This window comes from Pelodiscus sinensis, chromosome 31, assembly GCF_052426305.1.
Source record: "Pelodiscus sinensis isolate ZL-2025 chromosome 31, ASM5242630v1, whole genome shotgun sequence".
NCBI classification, from domain to species: domain Eukaryota; kingdom Metazoa; phylum Chordata; order Testudines; family Trionychidae; genus Pelodiscus; species Pelodiscus sinensis.
The window spans coordinates 6,635,902-6,662,763 of NC_143082.1; the positions used below are offsets into that span (position 1 = coordinate 6,635,902).

At 51.9% G+C, this 26,862-nt stretch overlaps 1 protein-coding gene across 5 annotated transcripts in view; it reads left to right on the plus strand.

Annotated features, from left to right (window-relative positions):
• The window catches only part of MAP2K7 (mitogen-activated protein kinase kinase 7), a 65,782-nt gene that overhangs the window by 35,747 nt on the left and 3,173 nt on the right, over positions 1 to 26,862 (plus strand). For 3 of the 5 annotated variants that reach the window (XM_075902189.2, XM_089774734.1, XM_089774736.1), the window contains 11 exons: positions 584 to 728; positions 1,555 to 1,621; positions 2,281 to 2,394; positions 2,954 to 3,073; positions 3,289 to 3,396; positions 4,292 to 4,471; positions 5,182 to 5,262; positions 7,567 to 7,709; positions 11,279 to 11,324; positions 12,085 to 12,218; positions 13,305 to 23,711. In XM_075902189.2, coding sequence (XP_075758304.1) covers positions 584 to 728; positions 1,555 to 1,621; positions 2,281 to 2,394; positions 2,954 to 3,073; positions 3,289 to 3,396; positions 4,292 to 4,471; positions 5,182 to 5,262; positions 7,567 to 7,709; positions 11,279 to 11,324; positions 12,085 to 12,218; positions 13,305 to 13,377 — 1,211 coding nt within the window. In that variant the 3' untranslated portion in view covers positions 13,378 to 23,711. Of the gene's footprint in view, positions 1 to 583; positions 729 to 1,554; positions 1,622 to 2,280; positions 2,395 to 2,953; positions 3,074 to 3,288; positions 3,397 to 4,291; positions 4,472 to 5,181; positions 5,263 to 7,566; positions 7,710 to 11,278; positions 11,325 to 12,084; positions 23,712 to 26,862 lie in introns of those variants that run through there. The other 2 variants (XM_075902191.2, XM_089774735.1) reach the window with 2 other exon arrangements.

Here is a 26,862-nt window from a genome sequence, read left to right on the forward strand (position 1 = left end):
GCTGCTACTTCTGAACTGGTTGGATGCCACGGCTCTCAGAAAGCGGGGGGAGGGGGGGTTCCGGTGAGAAGGGGGCCCCGTGGGCAGCAGGGTGTGCGTGCAGGAAGCTCCCCCGTGTATCTGTTGCGCGGCTCCACTCAGATGCTGTCAGTCTCCTGGGCTCTCAAATGAGCCTCTTGCCCCGGGGCTAGAGTCATTTCAAATTTTCTTGAAATAACCAGGGCAAAGCTTCTTCCTTGGTGAAGGGCGGGATCTTTCCCACTTGCCTCCGGGGCCCTTGAGCAATGCTGGAGACGGAGGAGGAAGGGAAATTGCTGCTCTGCCAGAACTGTTTCCTCTGCCAGCCCAAAGCAGGCCAGGCTCCAGGGGGAGGGGGAGGGGGAGGGGAAGGGTCGGTGCTTTCTAGCCGCGCACAGGCCTTTGCTCTCGGATGGGCACTGCACGGTGTTGGGATCACGACCCTCCTTCCGCTAGGCCCCCGCAAGCCCATGCAGCCTGGACAGGGATCTGGGCCTGTGTGCAGCAGGCAGGGGGTTCTCTGGAGCAATGTGAAAGGGACCTGCTGACTCTCTTGCTCCCGCAGCCCTGCAGCTCCCCCTGGCGAACGAGGGAAGCAGCCGCTCCTCTTCCTCGGAGAACTCTCCCCAGCATCACACCCATCAGCCGCGCCCCCGCCACATGCTGGGCCTGCCCCAGCCCCCCTTCCTCATGCCCAGGAGCATGGAGAGGTAAGCAGGGGGAAAGGGCACCCCCTCTCAGGGGCTGGCACTGGGGCTGAATTAAGGAATCCGCTGGAATCAGGCAAAATGGTGCAGTGTGGGGCGGGGAATCCAGGGAGCTGGCCAGCAAAGCCGGGTGCCCCACTGGCTGGCAGCCCTACCAGGGAGGTCACCCTGAGGAGTTCTGGCTCAGGGGGCTCTGCTTGGTCCCTGCGTATGGACATGGGCTCTTCTGGATGGCCCCTGCTGTAACCCATGTGTGTGTCTGCAGGGGTAGCAAGCCAGGAACCTGCTGCTCTTGGTCTGGCTAGCTGGCTCCCCCTGCAGGGTACTGCATGTAATACGGTTGCTGCACCAGTCACCTATTTTGTCATCTGTTGTGTAAATTGTTGTGGGTCAACTAGCCAGGCCAATGAAGTAGAGTGACCTGTCTCGGCCAACGAGACGAGCAGGCCACCTGTCTCGGCCAACGAGACGAGCAGGCCACCTGTCTCGGCCAACGAGACGAGCAGGCTACCTGTCTCGGCCAACGAGACGAGCAGGCCACCTGTCTCGGCCAACGAGACGAGCAGGCCACCTGTCTCGGCCAACGAGACGAGCAGGCCATCTGGTCAGGCCAGTGAGATTTTTCCCCTCCTTATTCTTCTGGGCTAACCCGCTCACCGGGCTAATCTAGAGCCACAGGGCACAGAGACGAGACCACTAGACGTGATGCAGTTACAGGTAGTTTGGGGTCCTCAGTCAGGGCCCCCCTTGGATTCCTCGAAGCCCTCAGACACAGTGCCTGGATTTGGTATGTTGTCTCCATCCAAACATTCTCCACTTCTCTCTCTAGTATAGAGATCGATCAGAAGTTGCAGGAAATCATGAAGCAAACGGGTTACCTGACCATCGGAGGGCAGGTGAGTTGGAAAAAGTGCAAAGTGTTCTCAGTGCGGCTCCACCATTAGCACTGTAGGTAGCAACTAGCGCAGAGTGTCCCCAGTTTGTGTCCGTTTTTCTATCTTAAACCATTGTGTGGCACTGTGCTTTTAAACAGCTAGCAAGACCCACCCCAGGAGTGGCTGCATTTCACTCCTGGGCGAGGGGTCCCTATGTGGTGTTGCTGTGCAGCCAGCTGCCACATCGGGAGGGGGAGGCCTGTGTGGCATTGCTGTGCAGCTATTAAACAGCTCCTGCGTGGTGAACCAGAAGTGGTGGCTGTTCTGTGTTGAAGTTGAGACAAAGTCCTCTGTGACAAAGTCCTCTGTCCCAGGGCTGGCTGCATGAAGCAAGCTCCCTGCCAGCATGCCCAGGCTGCCTTTGGGATGCCCACCCCTCCGGAGAGGGGAATTGAGGAGTCCCTGCCCTTTTGAGCTCCATTGGTGGGTGAAAGAACAGGCAGGAAGGCGCAGTGTGGGGTGGGGAATCCAGTGAGCTGGCCAGCAAAGCCTGGTGCCCTGCTGACTGGCAGCCTTGCCATGGACGTCACCTTGAGGAGTTCTCCTGCCGCAGGGTGCTCTGCCTGACCCCTGCGTATGGACACGGGCTCTGTCGTCACTCTGCATCTGTCTCTCTGCAGCGGTACCAGGCAGAGATCAATGACCTGGAGAACCTGGGGGAGATCGGCAGCGGGACATGTGGTCAGGTGTGGAAGATGCGGTTCAAGAAAACGGGGCACATCATAGCCGTGAAGGTGAGCCTCGGGGGCAGGGCATTCCAAACGGAGTGAGGAAGGGGAGCACGGCTCCATCAGGGAGCGAAGGGTGGCGTTAAATGGACAGAGCAGAGGATAGAGCGTCAGGACTCCTGGGCTCTATTCCCAGCTCTGAAAGAGGAGCAGTGTCTAGTGGTCAGAGCTGGGCAGTGCTAGATGTCAGGACTCCTGCGTCCTATTTTCAGATCTGGGAGAGGAGTGGTACTTGGAGACAGAGGGGCCATGGCTGGCAAATCCTCTGCTTTTGGAGTGGGGTCTAGAGGTTGGAGGAGGGGGCCTTGGAGTCGGGATTCCTGGGTTCTGTTTTCAGCTCTGCTGCTGGCTCCGTGTGACCTTGGGCAAGTCACTGCTCATTTCTGTGCCTCGGTTTCCCCACCTCTGAACTACGGATAGTTGGTTGGGGATTGTGCCTTAATTAGCAAAGAGCTAGCTGGTCCCTGCATAGCAGGCAGAGCAGGTGACTCTGTTCACCCCCTGCAGGCGGCTCTCCGCCCAGGCAGCCGCTCTGAAATCCCCTCCTCTTGTCTGGTCCCTTCAGCAAATGCGGCGCTCAGGTAACAAGGAGGAGAACAAGAGGATCCTGATGGACCTGGACGTGGTGCTGAAAAGCCACGACTGCCCCTACATTGTCCAGTGCTTCGGGACCTTCATCACCAATGTAAGAGTGCTCTGGTGGCCCCCTGGTGGCTGCCCTTCCCTGCCTTGCGTGTCCGAGCTGGCGCGCCCAGGTTTGAGTCCCGCTGCTGCCAACCCACCCCGGGGCTGCGCTGTGACCCTAAGCCCCCTCCTCTCCACGTATCTGTCTCTTCAAGAGGGCGGCCTAGCGCACATCGCTCCCTGTGGTAACCTGGCTTTGGTCTGCCTCCCCCACAGACGGACGTCTTCATTGCCATGGAGCTGATGGGCACATGTGCAGAGAAGCTGAAGAAGCGCATCCAGGGGCCCATCCCCGAGAGGATCCTGGGGAAGATGACGGTGGCGGTGAGTTCTGAGGCAGTGAGTGGGGGAAGGGCCAGTGAGTTGGATGCCGCGGGACAGGCACCTGCCAAACTGTTCTCCCACGTCAGCAGCTGGGAGGGAGCAGATGCCCCAGTGGCCTCTGCTGTTTGGCAGCTGGGAGGGCTTTGCGCAGAGGGGGCGCTCTCGCGCCTCAGGGCCTGTTCCCAGTGCTCTCTGCACAGTGCCACATGCTCCGGGCCTTGGGCCTGCAATCCCATCTCATCAGAGGGAGAGGGGCTGGCTCCTCCCTTCTCCAGGACAGGAATTGTGGGATCAATGGGCCTCGAGCGGAGCATGAGGTGCCAGGGTGCTCTCCGCAGAGCTGTGTACAGAGGGGCTGAGGCCTCCCTGCTGCATAGAGAGCAGCAATGGGCAGCCTAGGCTAGTGAGTGGCCCTTCTCCATCTCAGTGGGCTGCAGGATTGTCGTGACACAGACGGTCTCCTGGGGCCGGGTGGCTTTGCTCATTGCACTTGTGAACCTGGAATGTGGGGGAGGGGCTGATTGTACCGTGGCAGCGCAGTGATGGGCTGCAGAGGGAGCGCCCAGCTCTCCCTGTCAGCAGCCACCTCACCTCACCTGCCCTGGCTTTACCTGCGTGTCACCTGTCACCTCGATAGGAGAAAAACGACGCAGACGGAAAGCGGCAGAATCTGGCCCCCCTGTGCGCGGTAAAACAAAATGTCTCGCGGGTCTCACGTAGAACCCCCGGGCCGCAGGCTGCCCACCACTCCTCTGTATCAGCCAGGGCCCTCCGGGTTTTCTAGCTGGCCCCTCCACCTGTTGATTCTCTCGGGGTGACGCCAGGAGGCAGCGGGGTGTCTGGGCTGACTGGGAGCCGCCGTCTCTAGCAGCATGGGGTGGCTGTGGCCTTTCAGATCGTCAAGGCGCTCTACTACCTGAAGGAGAAGCACGGCGTCATCCACCGAGACGTCAAACCCTCCAACATCCTGCTGGACGAGAGGGGGCAGATCAAGCTGTGTGACTTCGGGATCAGCGGGAGGCTGGTGGACTCGAAGGCCAAGACCCGGAGTGCGGGCTGTGCAGCGTACATGGCGGTGAGGGCTGGGCCATGCCATGTCGTAACCCCCAGCGGCTCAGAGAGGGAGCCCCTGGGCCTGAGGCAGTGGGGTGGTACTGTGGGATGGGGCCTCCTCTCCTGCTGCATGGGTGAGGCTTGGTCAGTATTGCCATGGGAGATCTCTGAAGACTGGCCAGCTAACCAGCTCCCCGGATGACAGTAGGAGGCACTGTCCATCTTGAGATTTCCTGTGTGAACCAGGATCCCATCTACTTGTTATTGAAAGCTCCCACCCTGGATCTTCCACTGGGGTAAATGGAGACAGCTCTGTTGGTTTCATGAATCTGTGCTGATTTAGGCCAGTCAGGGATCTGTCCCTAGTGTCTGTAGGCCCATTTAGATCTACTGGGGATCTGGCCTCCTTTGCTAGCCCCAGTGTGGTTGGCCTAATTTCAGCCAGGTAATTCCCTTCCTTAATCCAAAACAGGGTTACATGAGTTGTCTTGACTTTATTGATATGCACATTAGAAATCTGTAGATAGATTCACTTCCTGTTCTACATTGTGGCATTGCTGCCTGGCAGTTACACAGCTGCCTACGTCCACCCCAGAGCTAGCTGCATATCAGTAGATATGGGCATGGTTCCATAACCTCCATCTGTATTTGGGGTGAGTTGTGTTTGGTGAATGTAAGATCCTAGCCACCCGGTAAGTTCTGTTGGGCTGAGCGTGTCTTTTCTTTTTCCAGCCCGAAAGGATAGACCCGCCTGATCCCACCAAACCAGACTACGATATCCGAGCGGATGTGTGGAGCCTGGGCATCTCCCTGGTGAGTGAAGTCCCTTCTTGACCTTCCTATGCAAAACACTGCTTGGAACCCAAGGCTGAGATTTCCCATGAGGGGCTCAGTGATTTTGAGGCACAAAGACCTAAGAGGTGCCCTGTGACCATTCTCTTGGTCACTGCAGAGTAAGGGAAGGGCAGATCAGCTGCTGGCTTTTATCTCCAGCGGACTGACAAGGTTTCACCTGCAGGTTTTTTCTGTTGGAAAACAGATTCACTGAAATGGAAATATCCCACAGGGCCATGTTGGGATCAGCACATTTTGTACTTAAGCCCCTCCTTCCCCCCGAGAAAAGTGACAAAAAACTTTTGTCCCTCTCCCGGAGAGGCATAAGGATCTTGCACAAAAGGGGTTTTTGCGCAAGACGTAAGTGGCTTCACTGATTCTTTTTGCGCAAAAACCCCTTGCACAAAAGGCATCGGCAGAAAATATCCTAATGAGTCTGTCGTTAGCATACTCTCGGCTGCAAAAACTTGTCGTGTAGCCATAGCCTATGGGAGGTTAGACTAGATCACAAGAGTTTCTTCTGGCCTTGGAATCCATAAATCTGTGAATTACACTGTGCAGCTTTAGTTTGGTTTGTGTGGCCGAGGAATGCAGGTTTTGGGGCAGCTCTGGGATCTGTCGTAAACTTCTGGTACTCCTGTTCTTAAAAGGAACTGCCTAAGCAAGAGGAATGCAGATAACAGGCAGGTCTTGTGGCTGAAACGTCACCCAAAGCTCAGGAGTCCTGCATTCAAATTTCAGTTCTGCCACTGACTCTCTGCAAATCACATCATCCAGCTGGGCCTCAGTTTCTCACCCACAGAACGGGGACACTGATCCTTTCTGTCGTCTGCCTTGTCTGTTTAGCGTGGAATCTCGTTGGGGCAGAAACTGTCAGTCACTGCTGAACACAACAGGGCCCCGATTTCAGTGGAACATCTAGGCACCACCATAATGTTCCTACTAACACTTTTTTTAAGTGATAACTGGTGTGGAGAAAGTGAAGTAAAGTTATTTATTTGTTCCCATAACCCAGCATTAGGGGTCGCCAAATGAAATTAATAGGTAGCAGGTTTAAAATAAACAAAAGGAAGTATTTTTTCCACACTGCACACAGTTAACCTGTGGAACTGCTTGCCAGAGGATGTTGTGAAGACCAGGACTTTATCAGGGTTCAGAAAAGAGCTAGATAAATTCATGGAGGATATTAGCTAGGATGGGCATCCCTAGCTTCTGTTTGTTAGAAGTTGAGAGGGATCACTTGATGATTCCCTGTTCTTTTCATTCCCTCTGGGGCACATGTCATTGGCCACTGTTGGAAGACGGGATCCTGGGCTAGATGGACTTTTGGTTTGAGCCAATATGGCCGTTCTTATGTTCTTTCAAGATAAAAGTTCCCCTTCGTCAGTGAAACCAGGACACACAATGCCTTTGTTGCTAAGGCCATAGGACTAGAGAGTGAAACTAACAAGAAATCAAGTGAAATAGACAGGCTAGGGCCATGTCTAGGCTAAGTGAGATGCAACAGGATAAATCCATCTCATCTGCAGGGGATAAAACAGATCAGGGGTCAAAACCATGGATCAAAATATTCACAGCAGGGTGCTTGAAGCTAGCCAGGTAGGAAGATCCTTCTTACTTCAGTGGGAGTGAAATCAGTCCTCTAAATCCACAGGAATAAGTGAGTTAATGCCAGACTCTGATTAGTTTAGCAAAGAGAAGGGGAGACTTGGTCAGAATTGGTAAGTACCTACGTGGGGCACAGAAATGTGACAAGAATGATCTCTTGTGGAACAGACAGAGTTCTGACAAGAGCCACTGGTTGGAAGTTGAAGCAGGTCAAATTCAGACAGGAAATAAGGCCCAAGTTTTAACCATGAGGGCCATTAACCATTGGAAGAACTTGCAAGGTCTGTGGTAGATTTGCCATCGCTGGCAACTTTTAAATGTCTATTGGCTGTTCTTCGGCTCTACATTGGATTGTCCTTTCTAGAGGATCTGCTCTAGTTCAAATGGTTCACTTGAAGACCTGTGGGTTGATTTATACAGGAGGTCAGGCAAGATGATCACGAAAGTTCCTTCTGGCCTGCAAATCGATGAATTGCACAAGGCCCCTGTCTGCAGCTTTAGGCACCGTTGTAATTTCCTGATTAACAGGATCCTAATTACCAGAGGTCTGAGCACTCACAGGTCTCATTGCATTCGATGGAAGTAGCTCAGCATTGCAGATAGAGCATGCTGGAGGCCTCTGCACTCTCTAATTCTGTTTGAATCCTTGTTCTCTTCCCTTCTTCCCCCCTGCAGGTCGAACTGGCTACTGGTCAGTTTCCCTACAAGAACTGTAAAACGGACTTTGAGGTGCTCACCAAGGTCTTGCAGGAAGATCCTCCCCTGCTGCCAAACAACATGGGCTTCTCTGTGGACTTCCAGTCCTTCGTTAAAGACTGGTGAGTGACTAGTCCCGCTGCTGGGGAGCCGAGACCCCATTCCTGGGCCCCTGAGCCCAGCCGAGGAGAAACCTGTCCACTGCATCTCAGGGGCACCGCAGAGCAGCCATGCCCTGGTTAGACTGCCCTTGAGCCTTTGTTGCTTCAATAGCAGTGACTCAGTGAGTGATCTCTGAAGTAGATGGGTTTGTGCCACCGTGGAGCAGGGGCACCATTTCAGATTTTGGTAGATGTGCCCCATGCTCCCCTAAAGGGCACCTCTGTGGGCCAGCTCCATGGTACAGCACATGGGACTCACACTGCCAGACCCTGTGCCCTTTCTCCAGGGAGCGGCTCCTTCTGGGGCTGCACTGTATGGTGCTGTAAGTGCTGGAGGGCGGGTAGTGGGCAGGGCAGAAGAAGGGGCTGCGTGGCTGGTTCCTGGTGAGCTGTGTGCAGCAGCTGGAAACCGGAGACTGGCTGCTCTGCGTGCCTGGAGCACGGGGAGGGGCTGCCGGAAGCTAGGACCACAAGAGAGTACAGGAGGGAGGAGAAGGGACACAGGTGGGATCTGGAGAGAGGGGGACACGTGAGCATCAGCATAGGATAAGGGGTGCAGGGACAAGACCGTGTGGCGGAGTGCAGAGGAAATGTGCAAAGTACAGCACTGCTGTGTGTGCCATAAGGGGCTGAGAGGGTCATTAGCTCAGCGCGAACCTGTGGCCTTCCCCAGACCCAGTGTCTAGCCATGCGCCACTGGCTCGAACCCTGGCAGATCAGTGTCACCAATCCGGGGCCTGGCCTTTCCCAGCACTGCAGGAGAGAGAGTATGTGGGGTTAAGGCTAATCACCAGTTGTACGCCCGAGAGCAGGGGATGTAACTCTTTTCTGACGTCTGGGATTGATTTCCTGAGTTTCACCTCACTTAAAAGGTACTTGCCTGGAAAATCAGAGTAAAAATACAGAAGTGTCCTTGTCCCGCTGTTACTGACGAATTGCCGCCTTTCCCGTTTTCACAGTATCAGTAAAATAAACCCACTTGGAATAGAAACATTGCGCTTCCCTTTCAGAGCAGTATAAACGAGCCTTTGACGATTTAGTAGTACTGACTTTGCTGGAGATCTTTATGTAGTCAGTTGTAAAAGTTAGCCAATACCTAGAGGCCCGGTGTGCCCGTGGGTGAGAATCGCTGCACTAGCGGGTGTGTGGAAGGGTTTCTCTCTTGACAGGCCCAGCTGTGACTCTTGGGAGGCCTGCCTGAACATTGCACTCACATGCCCATGGGGCACAGCTCAGGCCTCTGCCAGGGTCAGTGCCACCCCGAGGCCTTTGCAGCACACAGCTCTGACCTCTGTCCTGACCTTTGACCCTGACACAGCTGCATGGTGGTGGCAAGGAGGAAAAACCCCATGTGGCAGCAAGCACCCCCAGCAATCACGGTGCTCAGCTCAGGCGCCTGTCTCTGACACGTGGATTTCTAATGACAGTGGCCAGCACCTACTAGACCCTCTTCTGTTCTGTCACGGCTTGAACAGCTCACTGGGCACTGGGGGCGCAGGAGGAACTGGGGGAGGTACAGCTCTGTTGGGCCAGTTCCCCGGCCAGCTGGATCTGCCATGTGACACTAGAGCTTCACAGCTGCTGGGGCAGAATCGCCCTCTCCTGCACCAAAGCACAAGGCCGTGATGCCTGAGCTATCGGAGAATCTGCCCTGAGTAGCCTCCAGGCCAGCCAGGGGAACCACGAGCAGTACATGGGGCACGTCCACACCAGCCTGTTGGCTACGTGCTTGCCCTCCTAACCACCTATCCAGATTGGACTTCCGATATCACCCCACCACTTCCTGTCCTTGCTCCAGCTTGTCAGACCCCTCGGTACTGCAGCAGCCCTTCCTCATATGGGACTTTATCCCTGCAGATCCCAAAGCACAGGCTCCTCCCCCATCCCCAACAGCTGAGCTGAACAAGGCTCTGAATGGTTGAACGGCAAGACACAGCTGAGCAGGTCTGGCTCCACCTCAAGGCTTGGGATTGGGAATTCCTAGCTGTGTCATTCCCAGATTGTTCTACACGTACCTAGACACTGCACATATGGCCGTTGTATCTGTTTTCTTTCCAGCCCGATGCAGTGCGCCTGTCAGCTCATTTCTAAGTTATCTGCAAAACACTTCTAGATTTTTCAGGTGCATAAAGTCACCCCTGGGGTCATGGTTAAAGTCCCGCTCCCCCACATCAGAAATGCTGGCCCTGACCCTGGCCCTGGCCACTAGATGCTCTGGGCTCGCCCCTCCTTGCCATGGTGTTAAGACCTTCTGCATGATCACCTTCCTGGAGTCTGGGCAGTCTTAGCACTGGGGCATCCCGGTGACCAGGCCTCATGCACACACACAGGAGGTCTGGGTAGGTGCATCTGGGTGTGCACAGCCAAAGGGCAGGACAGCAGGGGGGCTGGCTCGGTAACAGGTAAAGGCCAGTCTCTGCCCTTGGCATTTCGTCTCCTAGCTAGGTGCTTGGTTTGGGATTAGAGCATGTACCTTGGCCCTGGGAAATCCAGGTTCAAATCCCTGCTCTGGACTAGCCTCCCTGGATGAAATTGAGTCGGGCTCTGTGCCTTCCCCGGGTCAAGGGATTACAACCCTTTCCTGCTCCTTGGGGGAGCATGAGGAAAGGTGCTTGGTAGGTGGCCAGCTTCTAGAGGTGTTTAAGTCTCGGCTTGACAAAACCCTGGCCGGGTTGATTTAGATGGGATTGGTCCTGCCTAGAGCGGAGGGCTGGACTTGACGACCTTCTGAGGTCTCTTCCAGTTCTATGATTCTATGATAAGGGGATGGTTGGATGAAATAACATGATCTTGGTAACTAATTGACCATTCATTATAGGGAACTTTCTGGGTGTCTGGCTGGTGAGTCTTACCCACATGCTCAGGGTTTAGCTGATCGCCATATTTGGGGTCAGGAAGAAATTTTCCTCCAGGGTAGATTGGCAGAGGCCCTGGAGGTTTTTCGCCTTCCTCTGTAGCACTGGGCACAGATCACAGCTGAAGGATTCTCTGCATGTTGGGGCCTTCAAAGTATTTGAAGGCTTCAATATCTGAGACACAGGTGAGAGGATTATTCTAAGAGGGGTGGGCGAGATTCTGTGGCCTGCGCTGTGCAGGGGGTCAGACTAGATGATCATAATGGTCCCTTCTGACCTTAAAGTCTATGAGTCTATGAGGTGACATCTCTACAGCAGCACTGAACACCGGCCTGCCTCGGCTGCCGTCATTGTTTGCTCCCTAAGTCCCAGGCGCTTGGCACTCAGCCTTGTGAGCTGCTCAGTTGCCCTCTCTGCACCAAGCCTCTGTGCTCGTGCCACTGAGCAGCGCTGCCTGGCGGGCCACAAGGTGAGGCAGCAGAAACCCAAGTGTGTGGGACAGGTCCATGCTGGTGGGAAAGGCCTGCTTGCTAGGCAGCGCTCACATACCTCCTCCACCGACAAACCACGTTTTGTGAGCGTGACTGACCTCTAGTGGCTGAGTTTATAAATGCTCCTAAGCGCAGTGGGTTGTGCGTGGCGATGCCAAAGCGTCTGTGTGTTTTCTCTTTCTAGCCTTACTAAAGATCACAGGAAGAGACCAAAGTACAACAAGCTACTTGTGAGTATCTGACGCAGAAATCCGAGCTCCCCTCTCCCCAAGCTGTGGAGGGACGTGCCCCAAACAAAGCCCCAGCCGCCACCCCCAGCCCATTTCATGCTGGATGAGCCCAGCAACAGGTCTGCTGCAATACCACACAAGGCTGGGGGCTGAGAGATCGCAGCCTGCTGCCGTGACTCCATCGGTCTATTTAAACACAGTGCTGCTGCCACTCCTGTGTCAAGCCCAGTAAGCAGCAAATAGACATTTTAGTTTTTTCCACTTCAGGTGAGTGGACTAGAGCAGGGGGTTGGGAGGCAGGACTCCTGGGTTCTGTTCCTGACATGGGAAAAGAGCGGGATCTAGCAGTTAGGGGAGAGAGGTCTGGGACTTGGGATTCCTGGGTTCTGTCCCCAACTCTGGGAAGGCAGTGGTGTCTAGCGGTTAGAGCAGAGGGATGGGAGCAAGACTGGGGGTTGGGGGTTCTGTTCCCACTTCTGCCGCTGAGTTTCTGTAATGCTGGGTTCACTTTGCCTTGGTTTGTGTGGGCATGTCTCTAAGGGGAGGGTGTTTGTGTGTTTGTCACACAATTCCATCTCCTCTGAGGGGTACCTGTGTGATTTTTGCCTCCATCTCCCACATGGGGTATGTGTGCGTGACCCACACTCCATTCCTGCTAATGGGCTGCGTCCCTCCAGCCCTGTCCTGCCAGGGTGCTCCGTTCCCCCCCCTGCACCTTCCTGTCCCCCCCAGCTCAGTGTCTCTCTGGCTTACCTCCCAGGAACACAACTTCATCAAGCGCTACGAGACGCTGGAAGTGGACGTGGCATCTTGGTTCAAAGACGTCATGGCCAAGACAGAGTCGCCCCGCACAAGCAGCATCCTCAGCCAGCACCACCTGCCCTTCTTCAGCAGGTAGCCCCGCGGCCACAGCGGTGAGCTGGGGAGGGGCCATGCCAGGAGAGCTTACGGCCGGTCACCGCCGCAGGGTGGGGACGAGCCCCATGGCAGCCGCTCCTCCACACCTTTGCAAAAGCAACTCTTCGGAGGTTTGGTTGAACCGTTCATTGTACCTGCCTTCTTCACTCTCTGCCCGTGTGGCCAGGGGCAGCGGGGTTGTTCCTTTTCTCTGCAGTGTGGGCTTGTTGCTTCCCTGCCGCTAGAGCCTTCGTGTCTCGGGCAGCAGCCAGCTGAAGAGGACACGTCCCTTTCCAGATCTGTCCCGCATTCCCTCGGTGGGAAAGCTCTTTCCACCCCGGCTCTGCGTGTCCAGCCGGGTCCTGTGTCTCGCGCCCGATGGGAGAAAGCCTGCTCCAGTCCTGCCCCTGCGCCACTAGCTGGCCGAGAGGAGGTGATTTCCAGCCCTGGCTTGCGTCTCCAGCCGGAGAAGAGAGAGTTCGTTCCAACCCTGTCCCACCACCTCCTTCAGACCAGAAGGCTCTGCTGGGAAGCTCATACCTCCCTTGGTCCTGAGAGGCAGCATGTCCTGCTTATGCCTCTCTCTCCACCTGCTGCCCCACCCCCCAAGAGACTCGGGGGTTGGGGAAGGGAGGCTGGGACCCTCGCTCACGCACTGTGAACAAAGACACGTTTTTTTTACTACTTATTTATTAAGTTTGGACTCTGCGGTGCTGCGGGTTCCCTGCCACGCCCGCCCGACAGCCGCCTGCGTTGTTATAGGTCTCTTGCTTTTCTCTTGTGTGTTGGGATTGTATTAGGGGAGGGGAAGTGGGGGGGAGGGGACACCTGGGGAGTGCTGCTTCAGACTTAAACTAGGAGCTCAGCCCTTGCTCTGCTTTCATTTAATTTTATTTTTCCTTGGGGGTGGGCTGGGGGTGGGTTTGGGAATTGGTCTCGCTGGAAGCAGCTCGGCTGAAGTGATTTATGCCGATGATTTTTTTTTAATTCTGTTTTTGATCTCAGGGGTTTTCCTGTTGTTTTCTTTTGGCGTGCGAACAAAAGTTCTTTTTTTTTTTTTTTTTTTTTTCTTTCTGTCCACAGCTTTGTATTTACCAAAGTGATCGCTGGGCTGCTCTGCGTGGCGAGGACACACCAAGGGGCAGCTGCATGTTGATTTTCTGTTGCTTTTTAAAAGGAGGGAGTGAAAATGCAAAAACAAAAAAACAAAAAGAGAATTCTAGGGGGTAGAAACGGTCGCCACCTGCAATCTACTCCTCGGCTGCTGCAGAGCTGTAAAAATCAAAGACACTAATGAAACTTGAAGTTGTTCTTTTCCCACCTCCTTCTTCCTAAGTCTTGTCAGGGCCCTGGGTTCGTTCAGACGTGTCCGTGGCTGCTGTGGAGGGCTCACAGCTGCTGTAAGTCACCCCCTTGCGCCTGGCTTGGCTGGCGCGCCGCAGGTGAACGTCAGCAGGTGTGAATCAGGGCAGCCGTGACAGCAGCGGAGCGACGCTGATTAGCGTTGGCTGGTGGAGGGCCGCCTGGCTCCCCCAGCCTCCCCGGGTCACGTTTGCTGAGGTTTCGGATGATAATTGGCAGCGTGCCCCATGGAAGCCTGGGGGCAGCGCGGGCGGCGCGCTTAGGGAGGGCTGCTGATGGTTTGATTTTTCACTTTCATTCTGGTTTGTGAGGAAGGCAGGCCCTCTCAGAAGCTCTGGGAAGCAGGAGGTGGGAGTGTAACCCTGAAAGCCTGTGGGATGAAGTCCGGTCTCCACCTCCCTTCAAGCCAGACCACGCAGCTCCCCAGGCTGTTGCTGACATTTAGCCCCTCTTTAGCACAGATCTCGGCTTTTTGCTTCCAGAAGGACTCGTGTTTGCTTCCTCCCTCAGTGGCATTGGCTCCCCCGGTGCATTAGGCTCACCATTGTCCAGCTCCAGGTAGGGCTGGGCTCTGCACAGGCCTTGCTGCTGGTTGGAGGGGCTGCACCTTGCTCTGACAATGCCCCAGGTGCTCCCAGCCCACCACGATGGACATGCAGACAAAGCTGCTTTACAAACCCAACCAAAAATCGGAGGTCAGGTGCCGAGCAGACTTGGGCTGCAAAGTTCCTTGAGATCCTGGGTCTGGCTGGCAGCTGAGACCCCTACTGCACTGCTGGCCCCGTTCCTTCAGTCCAGCAGAGGACAGAAACCTCCTAGCAAGGGGGCTCACACACAGCAGGGTGGCACCAACCATCTTGCCAGGCCTGGTCTTGTCTGTCCAGCACACTGACCCCACTCAGTGCCCATCGTTCTCCCAAAGGGCGGAGCAGCCTTGGTGGGTGGAACCATGGGCACAGCTGCCTGGCGGCGCCTTGCACAAAGCTCCATTCTGCCCTGGGTGGGCAGGCCTGGGGCAGCATTAAGCATGCGGGTAAAGGAAAATGTGCATTTGGGGACGGGGGGCTGCTAGTTTGGCTCAGCAAGGGGCTGCCAGAGAGCTTTCAGGGCAAGCAACCAGCAAAGTGCCTGTTGGATCCTGGCATCAGGAGCAGGATAGGGAGGTAAGAAGGGTCTTCAAACCCAACTGCCAGTTCTGGTGCAGTGCACCGCAAAGCCCCCTCCTTCCCCACCCAGAAGCTGGACGGGAGGGGCGCCATCACACCAGCGCACTGGCCAGGGAAACCCTCGGACCCTTGGGTGGAAAGAAGAGAAGCTCCTCTCCCTTGCAGGGCTCGTGTCCCCTCCATGGTTCTCCAGAGAGCGACGACAGCTGTTTGGATCATCAGCGGTGGCGGGTCACGAAACAGGAGGCACTGCAAGTAGCTGGCCTAGGGCACAAGACGAGCCTCCAGCTTCCGACATGCGATGGAAAATCAGAGCGGCTGCCCCAGAAGCTGTCTGCGCAGTGCAGGGTGCCGTTTCCACCTGGTTCTAGGCCTCCCTTGCCCCATGTCCCCAGAGGGCTCAGGCTTCCTGCAGAACCCATCAGCCACAGTCCTTCCACCACTCTGCGGGTCTGGAGCCCCTGTCACGGCCCTGGCACGAGAGCGCGACTCCAGCCTTGTCAAGAAAATAGGCCTTGGGGGCATTAAGGAGTTGTTGGCCCTGCCAGTCTCTGTCCCCTCACATCTAGCACCATCAGCAGCAAGCGCTGCACGGACCTTTGCCGGAGCAGCCAGCGGGTAGGCCACTGCAGTTTAACTCATCCTCCCAATGCAGCTGCATGGGATTTCCTCACTGGAGATGGGAGTTACAGGACCAGCCATTGATTCTCAGCTGTAGCCTCGGAAGTCTGAGTCCTAAGAGCTGTCAGTTTTGGCTGTTTCTGTTTCGAAATGCGGACAAAGCCCTCAGTGTGAAGAGTGGCAACTTTGTCCTGGAATGGATGCAGAACAGACTTCACAGGGTCCCCACTGCCCTGCCCGCAGCTAGGCCAAGGGTGAATGAAAGGGGCCCTCAGATGTCACTTTCAGAATCTGCTTGATGTAGTGGGATGTAGCGAGATGTAAAGGAAACTAGTTCTCTAGCCTCGAGGATGGAGGCAGACCAGCTGGGTGGGGTTGAGAGACGGGGGACAGTGGAAAGGAGGCAAGGCAACAGCGAAGTTGAGGGAAAAGGAGAGGGAGGATTTCTGGCACAGACGGTCGGAGGGGTTTGTTACTGCAAACAGGAAGGTACCAGGCTGGAGATGGAGAGGCGGTTGGCCAACTTGGAAGCAAAGTATGTTGGGGATGGCAACGAGTTTTCAGGAGCTTGGGCTTGGAGGCGGAACAGGCAGGACTGGATTTGCAGTCTTGGCTTAGGGAGGGAGTTTCAAAAGTCGAAGAGCAAACTAGGCCAGAGAGGACCATGCAAAAGGGGGATGAAACCAGGGCAGGGAGCAGAATCTTACAGTAGGAGCTGTGGAAGGTAAAGTCATATTTTACCCGCCAAGGGTTGGGAGGCACTTCTGCCTTGCTCTGACTCTTGGCCTAATGTTAGACAATGAGGGTACATCTAGACTACAGGGTTTTGTCGACAGATACTGTCGACAAAGCTGTCGACAAAAAGCGTCTAGACTACATCCAGTTCTGTTGACAAAGCAAGTCGCTTTGTCGACATCACAGTGTGGACACAAAGGACAGTGTAGTTGCAATAGTGCCTTCTATCGACAAAACTCTGTCCACAAAAGGCGTTATTCCTCGTAGAATGAGGTTTACATACGTCGACATAACTCAAAGGCAGTGTGGACGCAGGTATAGTTTTGTCGACAAAAGTCCACTTTTGCCGACAAAACCCTGTAGTCTAGACACACCCTGACAATCCAACCACTTATTTACCACGGCAGCTGATATTTCCAGTTGAGGTTTGAGTGAGGGCAGAGTTGAGTGGGGAACTCAGTACAGCAATTGGGCCAGTGTCCGTCACTCCCTGGCATTAGCATGTTGCGGGGACTCTCAGACACGTTATTGGTGAACACTGGTGGCCCCTGCCAATGGTTCCTCCTATTTTTTCCATCCCTGGGCAGCATAAATGTTGGTTTTGGTGCTTAGGAAAGTGCAGATGTGCTCCACCAATAGAAACACCTGCTACCGGCTGTGGGTGCTCTGCTAATCAGCTGGGTGGCACCTGAATCTCTCCTGAGTGGCCGCCTTGAGCTTTGTTTTCAGAGGTGCCATGTGCCTCGTGCTCCCAAGAGACCCCACCACAAGCCACTCTGCCAAGGAGACGCGTTTGCTTTTGAGGTCAGGAGAAAGATGTGGAGTGTTTCCGAGTGGGAGAGCGGTAACAGGAGGGAAGAGGATTTTCATGGACCAGCAGGACATGTTGGCTGGGGGCCCATGTGCTGTGGAACTGGAGTGTCCTGGATGGGCTTTTGTAGCAGAAGAGGTGGAGTTTTACAATGTGACTATCCTCTGGAGAATCTACCACAATATCCCCCGAGTGCATCCTCATACGATGGCCGGCATACAGAATTTTCAGGCTCATTAAAGGAACAGAAGGAAGGTGAAGAGGTCCCTGCCCATTGTCTCTAGGTACCTATTCAGGGAGAAGATTTCTCAGAACAGAGGCCTCTTTAATCGAGCAAAGGCAGAATGAGATACAGCCACCGGGAGCTGAAGAATTCCAATTGGCAATCCGGGCCCCGATTTTTAATGGGAATGGGGATTAAGCAGTAGAACAGCTTGTCAAGGGCCGAGATAAATGCTCATCACTTGGAGTCTGCAGATTGGACATCCATCCCAAAGACATGCTCAAGATGTCCATCCAAAGGATCCAACCAAAAGTTAGTGGGCTGGATGCAGGAATCCCTGGGTGAGGCTCCTCGGTGTGTTTCTTGCAGGATGGTCTGATGATCCCCTCTGGTCCTACAATCTATGAAGAGCCAAAAGGGAAGTAGCTTGCAAATGGCCAGGGATCGCTGGCTCCCTGGGAATAAGCTGCAGTTTGGCAATGTCAGGAGAAAGATGGATGAATGTTGGGATGGATGGAGAGCAGAGGTCTGAGTGACAATGCCGAGTGGGGACAAAGTTGCTGCAAGAATGTGTCTGTCCTCGCTTTGGATGATAGGATCCAGTGCAGCTGGTGAGCAGAAGCAGAGAAGGGATTAGCAGAGGAAAGGACAAGTGAAGAAGTAATTGCAGTGGACTTTTGGGGGAAGCTGGCACACAATAGTCTCAGTGGCAGGAATCTGGCTCTTCTTTGGCACCTCCAGCTAGCTAAACTCTGTGGTGTTCTTCCCCAAACCTAGCACGGAGGAGTTCTGGGCCTGTCAGGGTAATGAAGCGTCCAGGCTGAGTCTATGGTAGAGAGAGCTTTTTGGCGGGATCTGAGCCACGCCATGAACAGCAGAGCAGTGGTTGTTGTCAGTGCTACAAGATCATCTTTCAAGGTTCTGGTACAGTTGCCTTGAGAGTCCCCTGACGGGTTCAGATGTGAGGACCACCCAGAAAACAGCCACCCAAGCCGATAAGGCAGAGGTTCTCTGGTTGGCTTCTTGTTGCTTGTTCGATTAACAGCCATAGTGGTGGATTGGCTCCACCGATGCTGATGGTCAGTGTTCATTTACCAGGCAGTTCAAGAAGTCTTCAACCCAGTCATCTTAGGTGTGGAACGGTTTGATTCAATGTGAATTTCCTTTGACAGGGAATCAGAGTCCACTAATGTCTGAACCCCAAATTTTCCAAAGCCACGGAGCAGGCCCTTTCCAGTGACAAGATTAGCTTAGCTCAGGAGAGGATCATTTTGAGTTCCTTTTCATTTGCGACCCAGCTTTTGAGCCTTTCCCGGGGTAAAAACTAAACGAAAATGAAGAGTCACCTGTAATCACAGCGTTCAGGAGCTGGGGGCTTTAAGAAGGATGCCAAATGTTGCAATCCAAAGCAGGCCTTGATAACACTGACCTGATTCTCAGCTGCACAAATCGGCATTGCTCTGCTGACTTCAGTGGAGTGATGCTAATTTACACCAGTGGGGGATATGGCCCCATTGTTTCTAATGGAGGGGTGGCCACTTACACCAGCTGGAGATTGGAGTCATTGACTGCAGTGGAGCAACCTCCATTTACACCAACTGGGATCTGTCTTTGATTTTTAACTACTAAGGGTCAGATTTTTTCCATGTGCTAGGCATCCCAAACCCAGGACCACGTCAGAGCAACCATGTAGGCACTTAGCTGACATGGCCACATGTTCACTTGGATGCTGTTGTGTGCTGAGACCTTTTGAACACCCTGATGTTTCATTAAGAGCTGACATGAGAGTTGAGCCCTTTAAGAAAATGTGACCTTTAAGAAAGGTCTTTTCAAAGGAGCCCTTGGCGCTCATGTTTTGCTGGATGCTGCGCAGATGTTTAGTGAGGGACAATTCCTGCCCTGAAGGCCTCGCAGTCTGTATAGCCAAGGACACACAGCAGGTCAGTGACAGAGTCAGGAATAGAACCCAGGCCTCTGAATCCTGCTCCAGTGCCCCAGTTAGAAACCAATTGTTCCAACCCTACGCCTGGGGTGTGTGAGATTTCCACGAGGCTGGTAATATGGGCCTCTCTTCCACAGAGCAGTGCTTGGATCTTGCTGGTTTTGTGCGCCGCGGTGCTGTACTGCACTAGGTCTTGAGGAAGGGTTGCTAGATCAAAGCCATCCTGGGCCAAGTGCTGAGAATGGATCACATCCAGGATTTTCAGTTGGGTAGCGGGCAGTAGGTTTGCGAAAGTATTGGCTTCCGATGGGGGATTGTAACATCAGAGTATTCAAAATTGCTTCTTGTCTTGGACTGCACCCCCTACAGTCTGAGATTCTGACAGCCTTTCACCTCTGCTGACATCACGCCCTGCCTCTTAAAAGGAAACAGGCCTGCTTCTCACTCAATGTTTCTGCCATTCCCATGGCGACACAACTTACATTGAACCCAGACTTCATGTGTAGGGATGAGGTGGGTGTGTGGACAGGAAAGGGGTTTTTCAATCATTTCAACTTCAGGATGTTTTTTCAAGAATTGCCAGGGTGGTGGTGGTGGGTGAGGGGTAGAAAAATGCAGTTTTATTGCATTTTTTAAATTATTTTTTTATGTTTTAATTTAGAACAAATCTCTGTTAATATTATTTTCATCCGGGCGGATACGTGTTTTTTAATCGCAGACCTGACATCTGCTCTTATTATTTTATTATATTTTTTCCATGCGCACGTGTGTGTGTGTGTGTGTGTGTGTGTGCAGGTGTGTGTGCAGGTGTGTGTGCGTGTGCAGGTGTGTGCATGCATTCAAATGGGGATTTTAAAGAAAAAAAAAAGAAACAAAAAAAAATCATGCCAAAGGTAGGGCACAGAATAGCTGGGTAGACCATTATATTCTAGACATTAGCATTTTACTATATTATCTATATATTATATTATATTATATTATTATTATTATAAATTCGCATGTTAAAAACTAATAGGCATAACTTCTATCTTATATGGAAAGAGACTTTAGCTTTTGATCGCTTGTATGTTGGGACTCATCTGTCTTGAATCTTGGAGAGCTGACCTGAATCTAATAAGCTTTAGTTGTTTCCCCGAGGTTGAGCTACTGGCTTTGTATCTTTTAGTAGCCACCAGAATAAATACATAAATAAATAAATTGAAAAGAAAAAACTTTGGGTGCAATTTTCAAAAGGACCTAAATAACCCAGAAGCGTAAGTCCTGTTTTCAAAAGTGACTTAGGCACCAGAGGCCTCATCATCCTTGAAAGTCAGTAGGTTCCTAGGTCACATTTGAAAATGGAATGTAGGTCCTTTTGAAAATGGAACCTGTTACGTTAGAAAGATCTGATTTGGCCAAAGTTGAACAGAGAGGTCTGGAAGCAGAGTGACTGGCGGTCTTAGATCATGACAGCAAAAACTGATTCAGGGTACACCACCAATCTGTGTCTTTCAATTTCTTGCAGAGCTGGCTGATTTTTGCATTGAAACCCACCCTTTACAAATGTTATGGCTGCACCCGGATTCTGAGTAGCCGGCTGTTTAGCTTTAAGTTTGTTCAGACATCCCTTTGCCCTTCCCTCCTCATTCAGTAATTGCAGGAAATCAAAATCTTAACAGTTATTTATTGGCCAGCAGGAACTTTTTGCGCGTGTCCTTTAAATGTTTTTTTTTTTAAATCTCCCCCCTTTCCTTTATTTTTTGTGGGGTATATTGATATTTATCTAGCTATATATATATTTATATAGTTTGCTTAGAGCTGGTATGTGGAGTGAGGAGTAAGTCGGTGGAATCTTATTGGGGCAAATTGATCATCCGTAAACTCAGGAGAGAGATTTCCTCTCTCATGTGATTTGGCAGCTCTGCAAATAAAGTCAGATGGGCTCTTTTTATTCTCTTGCTGTGCGGTAACATTTTAAGGAAATGATAATTGTAGCTGGGAGCCAAAAATCTTTGCCTCTTAACAAATGTTCCTAGAGTGTTGTGCATGGATGTGGGGGCGCTCCAATGGAACATGGCATCTGCCCGGAGACTCTCTGGGAGGCTGACAGCTCGAAGAAGGGGAAGATGAGTTATCGGGGAGCCAGCCTCCCAGTGAATATGATGGGCTCTAGGTATGATTTGAGGTGTATGAGGGCAGGGAGACAGTGATAGCAGGTACAGAGAGTAGCAGGGATTAGTACGGAGTGGGAGGAGCCGGGGTGTGGAAGTGGGAGGAGCTTGTCCGGGATGTGGGGAGGAAGGGGGCAGAGGAGGAGCCATTGACAAACAGTGCAATCGATGGGAAGGGTATCGAAGCAGGGAAAACTATACCCCCATGCTGGGATTGTCATGGATGCTGAGAGCCAGGATCCAACATTTTGGCCATGGGGGAGGGGGGGATATCTGATGGGGTTTCCCCTTCTTACTTGAAGCAGGAAACCCCAGCTCCTGCTTCCATTCTGTGGCAAGCCCAGCCTATGTTCAGGGCTTGTTCAGAAGTGTATAAATAATGCTGGATTTTACACTGAGATTGGATTTTACAACAGTGTTGAAAAAAAGCCATGAAACCAGGGTTCAGGGTGGGGTTTTTTGTTTGTTTGTTTTGTTGCATCTCAATGTGACAGCAGTGCCAAAGCGTTTAAAGATTTCAGTGGGGCGGGCAGAGAAAGGGGCACCACGGCATTTTCAGGGTATCACCTGGTTTATTGAAGCTGCTTTGGATTTTGTCAGTGTACATTTCTTTTTCCCCTCCAGCACCCCTCTCCCCTGCTTTGACAGGGGAAGGCGAGTGAAACAGTGCCTCCTATTGGTGGCTGAGTAGAGGAATGTTCTCAGGTGTGAAGCTGATCTCTGCTCAGATGCTGGCTTAAGACTTCAAAATCACAGAAGTCATACTTGACTCCCATGTGAACTGGGAGTCCTGACTCCTAGGTTCTGTTCTGTTCCGAGCGCTGGGGACTAGTGGTTAGAGCATGACAATACTAGCCACCAGGACTCCTGAGTTCTGTTCCCAGTTTTGGAAGGACTCTCGGGTTCCATTCCCAGATGTGAGGTCTAGTGATTGCAGTAGAGGGGATGAGGAGTTCTGTTCCCAGCTCTGGGAAGGGAATGGTATCTAGCAGTCAAACTGGGTCAGGTCTCCTAGGTTCCATCCTTATGAGGACCCTAGGCCTTGTGATGAGATCAGTTTCACTTTGTGTGTGTGTGTGTGTGTGTGTGGTTGTTAAAGACAATGGCTTGGGATTTACGTGATGCCGAATTCTTTCCTAAATCTCAGGATCTTGGAGGAGTAAACTCAGCCTGCAGCCTTGAGTCATGCAACATTCCTTCATTCCCCTTTCTGCAAGTGTTAATGTGTTTCCTGAGTTTCAGAAGGATGATCATTGGTGAATCCACTTCAAAGGGGCGAGGGGAGGGTGGAATGGCCACTGCAGCTATTGTGACAGAACTCTTCCTAAACTTTCCTTTCTTAGGCTGCATCTTCCCTAGGAAACAAGGTGCGTTTTAACCTGAGTTAAATGAGATCCTAGCAGCTTGTGGTTTTCACTTGTGTTGGGGGATTGAGGGGTTACCTCTGCCTTCTGGTTTGTGTGGAAACTTCATGGTGCTTTGTCTTCCCCAGGAACATACCTAGCATGGGTACATCAGGAAGCACATACCTTGCTTCCTTCTAAAGGAAATTGATCACGGTCATGTAACCACCACAGGGTAGATTTGAACCTGGGACCTCTGGAGCTTAGTATAGGAGCCGCTCCAGCTTGAGCTATAAAGCCAGTTGCTTCTTAGTCTAGACTGTAGAGGTCTCTTGTTCTTATCTGTTGCTGTAAGTGGTCTAAGTGCCACTGCATTGGTCAGTGAACCACACTAGAACTACGTCTACACAGCTTTCCTCTTCTGCAAAAGCCTATGCAAATGAAGCATGTATTAGCATATTGCTGTTTCATTTGCATAATTAGCTATTTTTGCACAAGAGGTTTTTGCGCAAGAGCCATTCTTCCTGAAAAAATGAAGAAGAACGGCTCTTGCGGAAGAGGGGGTTTTGTGCAAAAAAGGCTCCTAATTAATTATGCAAATGAAGCACAGCAATATGCTAATACATGCTTCATTTGCATAGGCTTTTGCAGAAGAGGGAAGCTGTGTAGACACAGTCTAGGTTTGTGGGTTACGGTCAGAAGACAGGACACTGGGCTAGATGGACCGTTGGGTCGACCCAGTCTGGCCGCACTTATGTTCTTAGCTGGAGGAGCTCTGTGGGGTGTTTGACTTTGGAGCATCAGTTCCCAGCTGGGAAGGAGCGCACATCCTGCCATTTTCGTGAAGCGTGTATGGTACTCCTGAGCACGGGCGTCTTCCCTGCAGTAACTTCACTGGTTCTTATCCCCTCTTTTCTCCTTGGGTCCTAGTCCAGATGACATGCCAAGGTTGTTGTCGCTCTGCTACCAACACGCTGGCCTGGTTAATCGCAATGGGTTTCTTGGATTTAAAATAAAGAGAACAAAAAATCCACACAAATATTTTAAAAGGAACCCATTGCTTATTTTAATAGTTTTTTTTACTGTTGTTTGTAGAAACCCTCTTAGAAGCTTGAAAATAAAAAAATCTTTCCCTAAGTGGTTGTCTTTTTCCACGCAGCAAATCTCTCTGGTGTTAAAACCTCTGTTTCTACAACCTCTGTCTTCCCAGAGTGACTGACTCCATAATGATCTTCTTGTCCAGTGGTGAAATGCAGCCACCTCGGGATGGGATGCCACACCTTTGTAATGGCACATGACAATGCTGCACAATGGGCCGCCACCTCTCAGCTGAGACACAGCTGTTTAATGGCCCACAGGGAGCGCTCATGAAGTGGTGAAATGCAGCCACCTCTGTGTGGGATGCAGTTGTTTAACAGTTGCCTAGCAACCATCAGCAAGTCAAAAACGAAGAAGCCTGGCTTGATTTGAGAACGGAAGTGTGGGGGGGGGGAAGGGGGAGCAATTAGGATGACAGAAGGTAATTAACTCATTTTGGCATTAACTCAGCCATCAGGATTAACTGAATCTTGAGCAGGATAGCACCAGGAGTTCCTTACTCACCATATGCAAGGACCTTGGCTTTATGTTTCCGTGGAAAGACCAGTTCACCAGGAAATCGATAGTATTCTTCCTGTAGGTTTATAAATAAAACTATAACTGGAGAGGTGAGCTGAATTCAAAGTCAGATCCGATAAAGCGCTAAAACCGAAAACCATTGTTACGCAATGTCTGGGGCAGCTGCCTGGATTTTTGCTACATTTCCAGACGTTTGTCTCTTTCCGAGGACTTGGTTGTCTGTCCCTAAAACAAAATGAGATTTGGTTACCTGTTAGCGTGGGGCTTCCAACGGATTTGTTTAAAAAAAGAACGGCATGCTAATTAACATGGAAATTGGTGCAAAAATAATGATTTGCAATGTACCTGGCCAGTGGCTTTTTGGTTTGGTCACTTGGGAGGTTGTGGTCAGACGGATGAAATGTATCATTCTTACGCTTCTCATGCCTCTTCCTAAAGAGATGGAGGAGTCAGCTGGTAGGGCACTTGAGAGGTCTCCTGGGTTCCAGTCTGGGGTCTGCATCGCTGTGCCTCTGTAGATGAGTCATTTCACTGCCCTGTGCTCCCTTTCTATCTTCTCAACCCCAAAAGTTGGGGGTCAGGCACTGAAAAATCAGATTTACTGAAAAGTGAAGAGGCAGTTGTTATGTTTAATAACATGTTGGGGGGAGGGAGTTGGATTTGCCTAATGTTTTTGAGCCAGCAGGGGACAATGTTCCCTCTAATTTTTTCAGTCCTTGTGCAGAATAAATTTTGTCATGTGCACATGTGCACCACCAGTAGAAACATGCTGCCGGCTGTGGGTGCAGTGGGTGCTCTGCCAATCAGCTGGGCAGCATTTGAATCTTTCCTAGGTGGCCACCCAAGTGCTTAGCATTACAGGGAACACTGGCATGGGGGACACATTTTCAAGCTTTTCTCCTCAACTACAAAGGCCAGAAACCCTTTTTAATGAAAACAAATTCTCACTCAATTCCAGGAGCTGGGGCTTTAAGAAAAGCCACAAATATTGCAAGTATCATGATAAAACCCTGGGAGTTTCATTATTGCAGTTTTTAGCTTGGCTGGGTCTCTCTAAAGGGCTGCAAGGGGCAGTTGGGAGAGCCCAAGAATATGAGCGGAGACGCCAGCATTCTGCCCACAGCTCTGCATAATGATCTGGCTAGAGGTACGTCTCTGCCCCAGGCGTGCTCTTGCCAAGAGCTCTTGCTCTTGTTGGGGTTGGTCCTGCCTTGGGCAGGGGGCTGGACTTGATGACTCCTGAGTCTCTTCCAGCTCTAGGATTTAAGCTGAGCATGCTGCTCATTAGGCTTGCTCAGAACTCCACAACGGAGGCTGGTTTTTCTCACCTGTGGGGGCGCTCAGACTCTCTCCAGAGGTGCCACTGGGGGCCTCCGAACTTCTGAAAATTCTTTTACATTCCCAAATGGGAGCTGAGCCCTGGGCTCCATCTAGCCCACGAAAGCTCTTCGCAAACAGAGATTCTTGTAAGATTTGTTGGGTGTCTGGCTCTCACTGTGCCGTCAGCTGTGACCTCCCTCATCAGCCAGCGTGGGAGAGGGGAAAACACCCATGTTGCACAGAAATTGTGACAACAAGGGTGTCAGTTGGCAAGAGCTCTGAGCTTCTAGTCTGTAGCAGCAGCTGCTGAGCAGCAGAGATACGTGGAGCAGCCTTGACAGGGGCTTAGCTGAAATATTTTTTCGCAGAGGCTTGTTTTGCTGGGCGAGTTAAATGCAGCCTGTTCTTCGGGGCTTGATGGAGCACTCAGACCCTCTCAGCATCAGATCCTTCAACAGCCCATGGAAAACATTTAAAAATTGTCCCGAACTGCTTGTCTTCCTTTGGAGCTGCAAGCTTCGGTGCTGGTTGCCCACCTTTTAAAATTAGCAGGGTGCAGAGGGGAGCTGCCAAAGGCAGCTGAAGGGTGGAAAGTAACACCTTTCAGTGAAGGGGTTAAAGAACCCAGTTAGCTCACCAAAAGAAAAGCAAGAGGTGACTTGATTACGGTGGGTCCTTAATGAAGGGAAAATACTGGCTCTGAAGGGCTCTTTAGTGGTGAAAGGCAGAATGGCTAGAAGTTAAAGCCAGGCAAACTCCAAATTGAAGTAAGTTGGGTTTTTAATGGAGAAGGATCATGAAACACCCTCCGGAGGGAAGAAGTGGATTCTCCATCTTGCAAAGCTGCCAAATCCAGACCAGCTGCCTTGCTTCATCAATATCTTCATCAATGATTTGATAATAGTATCGAGAGTACACTTTCCATCTGCAAATTGTATACCAAGCTGGGAGGGGTTGCAAGTGCGTTGGAGGGTAGGATTGTAATTCAAAATGATCTGGACACACTGGAGAGCTGATCTGAGGTAAATAGAATGAAATAAGGACAAACGCAACATGCTCCACTTAGCAAGGAACAATCAGTTGCACACACAGAGAATGGGCAATGACGGCTTAGGAAGGAGAATTGCGGAAAGGACCACAGAGTGGTCAGAGTGGACCACAAGCTAACTATGAGTTACCAATATATGACATAGATGTAAATAAAGCAACTGTGATTCTGGGGTGTGTTGTAAACAGGCCACAAGAAGTTACTCCTCTGCTCTGCACTGTGCTGATTAGCCCTCAACTGGAGTATTGTGTCTAGTTCTGGGCGCCACATTTCAGGAAAGATGTGGGCAAATTGGAGAAGAGT